Below are 4,257 nucleotides of genomic sequence, written 5' to 3'. Positions count from 1 at the left end.
TGGCGTGATCACAGAAAAAGACGGCGGCGACCATCGCTTGTGTGACACATAAGAGTAGCAAAGCGCTACCCCTGATAACCGCGGAGCGCGCCGATGTCGCCGATTCATTCATTCGTCAAGCTAGACTTCAATCAGCGTTGTAATAAACAAAAGAGTCACTTTTCTTTGTTATTTTTCTCTTGAGTTCGATCATGTGACCCAGCAGCTTACTTGAAGGTGTATGTACAAATGCCATGCGTTGGGTTCTCTTTGTCGTGGACAGGCTCGTATTGCCCTCTTATGTTGCGGTTACGCCAAACAAATAATTTTTATTTTATTGCCAAACATAAAAGCAAACTACGGCACGTGATTTGTATCCTCCGTGATTGGTGACTTAGAAACAGTCGAAACTATTATTTCTTTATAGACGACATGCTTCAAACCGCGCGTCATGCGAAACTGTGCCTGCTGCAAATTGCCGGACATTTCGCGGCGCCGAAAGCCGGGGCAAGTTTTTGCCCTATTTTGCTCGTATTTTGCGACAAAAACAATCGCCATTTTCAAGCTGTTACGTAACATTACGTAACTTTTACGCAGGCTGAAGTTGGCGATGTGTGACGTAACGTTCGCGCCAACTGTTTAAATTACGTCACGCCTTCTCAGCCATTCACAGAGAGGGTGTGTATTACAAGCAGTACTGTTGTTGAATAGCAAAGACAGGCTTACGTTGTCATGTCCGGTGCATTTGGTCTAGTTTTTCATTGCCGGCCAAGAATTATGCGCTTTCAGTAAAGAGAAATAAGGCAAACTTTAGAACTGGTGCCCGTAAACGTCATGAAACGTGAAAATGACGACAGCACACACAGCCGCTTTGTAAACCGGAAGCACGTGACCAAAACTGAAAGCCAATCAGAAAAGACTTCCGGCAAATTGCCAGAATTGCCGGCAATTCGTGCAGTCGAGAATAGGGCCCTAGGTTGGAGAATGAATTAACCGCTCGGCTGCAGTCCCTACGAGGCGGCGAACCGCCACGTCGAGAAGCATCGGACGAATGTCACGATCGGGACCTCGAGTAGCGTAAGCGACAGGCCTTATCTATCCTCACGTGTTTGCCGGATTCTCGATTCATAGTGTCATTGTGGCAGAGTACCTCGCAGTACCTGGCGATCGACTAGTTTGTGGCTGCCGTAATTTTATTGCGCGAACAATACATGGGCATGTCGGGAAAATGCTCGCGCTGATCCGCCTCGGTGTGTCAACAGAGTTGAGTGAGAGATGAGCACACAACGATATAGTGGAGAGAGACGGTGCCGACGTGGCCAGGGCGATGTCTCGACAACTGCCTCTGCGTAGGGCGGCCAAACAGCGGGATGAAGCAAGGGGACGAAAAGTCGCACAGATGCTTAAAAATCTATCCGTAGATCTCAAATACCAGTTACCCGCGCAACATAGCATAACCATTTCAGCCGTATTTTTATTTGAAGCGGAAATTGTGTTGCTACATGTTTTTCGAATAGCTTCGGACCTCAGAAGCATAGAGATGAAAAAGAAAGTACGCTCATAGTGCAAGTGTTTCTTAATTTAGAAGTATGGCAATTAATTAGGTCATTAGGTAAATAAAATTTTCTAAGGGGTAAAAACAACGTTTCTTTGTCTCCAAATCTCACACTTTGAGCATAAAGAAAAAATAAAGCTAGTAGAACAAGTATTTACAGATTTATAGACGTTCTGACAGACCGGGATTTCAGTTTCTTTACCCGCCCCGTCCTCATACCCTGCGTCTGCGGAAGCTTCTTTTTCATCTCGTCCAGCCCCGCGAAAGCGCAACAAAGGGGCTATATATCCAAGATTCATCCTTGAAGAACTCTTGACACGAAAACAGTTTTCGTTTTGTTCTCAAGGCGGTAGCGAATATTTTGTGTGGTGTCGTCAAATGACGACACCAGGGCCGAAAGGATTTCAACGGTTGGGTGAACTCAAGTGCTCTTGTAATTTGTCTAATATTGAAAAAGCTTGAATGACGGCAATGGCAGAAAGTCTCGTCACACCTTCACTATGCACAGCTTCGGCGCGACATCGAGATTCTCTCATTGCATGACTTTCTAAGCGCTTCCATGTTTGCATTAAGAGGTGGGGTTAATGAGTGCCGTGGTGGATATGAACTTGGTCCTCGAGAATTCTTATTTCGGTTACGGCCCTACATATTGACACAACGCCAGTGAAGTGGATAGAAATTATCCATGCTATCACACACCAATAGGGCAGCGAGCGACCTCGAATGCACAGGTTTCTTTATATTCCAAATGCTAAACCACTGACAGACTTAAGATCCGAGCCTGAATTGGCAAACAATTAAGTTTGCATCGTAGAAAATTACCTTAGAAGGCGGAATAACGCAAGGAGTACCAAAACTGTCTCTTAAAACTGGCTCGAGCTCTCGTAATCTAGTCGCCTATCGCAGCCCGCTCAACGTCATTTCCACATCCTTGAGCATGCCAGACTAAGCGAGTGCCACACAGACAAATAAACTGCTATCGGTGCTCGTGGGCAGCATGTAAACAAAAAATGGCTGGTAATATCTACGCAGCTGCCTGACATGCCACATCTAATTTAGCACATTCTGCGGCACCGAAGGTTTATTCCCACATCAGAATGAATGCCTTGGACGGCAGTAACTGAATAAAAGACATTAAAAGTACATTATATAAAATCCGAATAAAAGCGCAGGCGCATTTCTCACAGCCGCGACATGCGATATTCCCAAACGGTGCTGCTAGTCACCACAGAATTGGGAGAGCAGATCTCGAAAGACGAGTCGAGACGAGAGCCTGAATTCACGCTGGTTGCGGCCGCTCGTGGTAACCGGGTTGTGGTGTGTGGAGCAGGGCTTTCACCGAGTTCGTATCGCAGGAGCTTGCCATCAGCAGCCACGGGGCCCGAACAGCGAGGCATGTCGACCACCCTGACGTACGAGTTGGCTTCCCGCCATTTCCTCCAGTTGGTGTAGTGGTACCGAAAGGCGAGCACCGTCCAGGTGCCGTACACGGTGAAGAGCAGAAAGGCGAGCGTAACAAGTCCGATGGACTCCCACAGGTGTCGGAGAAGCAGCTGCTGCGCGGCGCCGTGCAGGCAGAGCACGCCGCAGAGGAAGGCGAGTGGCGAGAGCAGCCCGAAGCACGCCACGTCCACGAGAAAGCACCGCCGCACGTCCGGGATGTGCAGCCACTCGTCGAAGCGCCGAGGTCGGTGTACAACGTTGAAGCGGTAGTGGCAGAGTTCGCAGGTCTCGCTACCACTGGCGCTGAGCCAGTGCTCCAGGCAGGGCAGGTGCACGAGGCCAATGGTGCCCGCGCAGAGGCAGATGGACAGCAGCGGGAGCAAGTGGTCGCCTTCGTGGCAGATGCGGCAGATGGGACCGCTGCTCGCCGTCACGTCGGCCGAACCCACTCTCCATGTTGGACTGAGCGGGACTGTCTCTTCGTCGAATGCTCCGGGTGACAGGGCGGCTCCAGGCGTAGCGCTACCCACCTGAATGCAGCCCACGGGGCTAGGCAAGGAACTGAAATCTTCGGGGCCATGCAGTGACTGCCAGTCAACGCTGAAGTGCCCGCTGCCGATGGGTGTTGAAGCCAGAGACTCACACGGAACGCTACCGGTTGCACTGACTTTGCTTCCTGCCATTTCACCACGTTTGGATCCGCACGGCAACATACGACTGCAGATATGATGCGCGCGGATACGTGAACTCGGGGGTTGTGAACTGAAGATGGCACTGCGCATGTCCGGCTAACTATCGCAGGATCAGTGATCGCTATTTGAACATGGATGCAGTATCGCTCCGGAGCGGCGTTACTGTACAGCCGCCGCTTCTGAATGATTTTTTGGTGCTGATGTTATTTAGTTTGTCCTCAATTCCTTTTCTTAATTGTTTTTTTTTTTTGCTCGAGATACAATGGTGCACGATGCGACAGAAAAAATTGGCCGCGTATCTGCTTCTTTCGTTGCAAATGACGTCAAAAGACGATAGTCTTTATCGGCTTTTGCCAAGTAAATGCCTCCCTTCGCTTTACCGCTCACCTCTCATGTTGTTCCTCTTGCGTCGCTCTCCTCCCAAGGTAAAGACGCCAAATGTTTGTTTAAATCATTTTAAATTTCCCGCGTTCCACTGCTCCAAACCGGGTGTCTCGATGCGAACGCTGCCGTACGGCGAAGACACGCGTTAATCGAGGCACCCTACTTCAACGTTTATAGAACCGCGTTTGCCTACTCCACGTGCGT

General features: G+C 49.6%; 1 protein-coding gene across 1 annotated transcript; it reads right to left on the bottom strand.

The window, feature by feature from the left end:
• Positions 1 to 1,151: 1,151 nt before the first annotated feature.
• Positions 1,152 to 3,770, bottom strand: LOC144155229 (E3 ubiquitin-protein ligase MARCHF2-like). The gene has a single exon (XM_077686555.1). The coding sequence runs from the start codon at positions 3,757 to 3,759 to the stop codon at positions 2,716 to 2,718; it is 1,044 nt and encodes a 347-aa protein (XP_077542681.1). The 5' UTR covers positions 3,760 to 3,770; the 3' UTR covers positions 1,152 to 2,715.
• Positions 3,771 to 4,257: the final 487 nt, after the last annotated feature.

Source organism: Haemaphysalis longicornis, unplaced genomic scaffold (genome assembly GCF_048455015.1).
Source record: "Haemaphysalis longicornis isolate Haplotype H1 unplaced genomic scaffold, Haemaphysalis longicornis Haplotype H1 scaffold_1, whole genome shotgun sequence".
Classification (NCBI taxonomy): domain Eukaryota; kingdom Metazoa; phylum Arthropoda; class Arachnida; order Ixodida; family Ixodidae; genus Haemaphysalis; species Haemaphysalis longicornis.
Note: the sequence above shows the minus strand (reverse complement) of the source record. Positions and strands in the feature narration are given on the sequence as shown.

What these genes read in the sequence shown, in the direction of transcription:
- LOC144155229 (XM_077686555.1), bottom strand. Translation starts at nt 3,759, where the DNA reads ATGCGCAGTGCCATCTTCAGTTCACAACCCCCGAGTTCACGTATCCGC.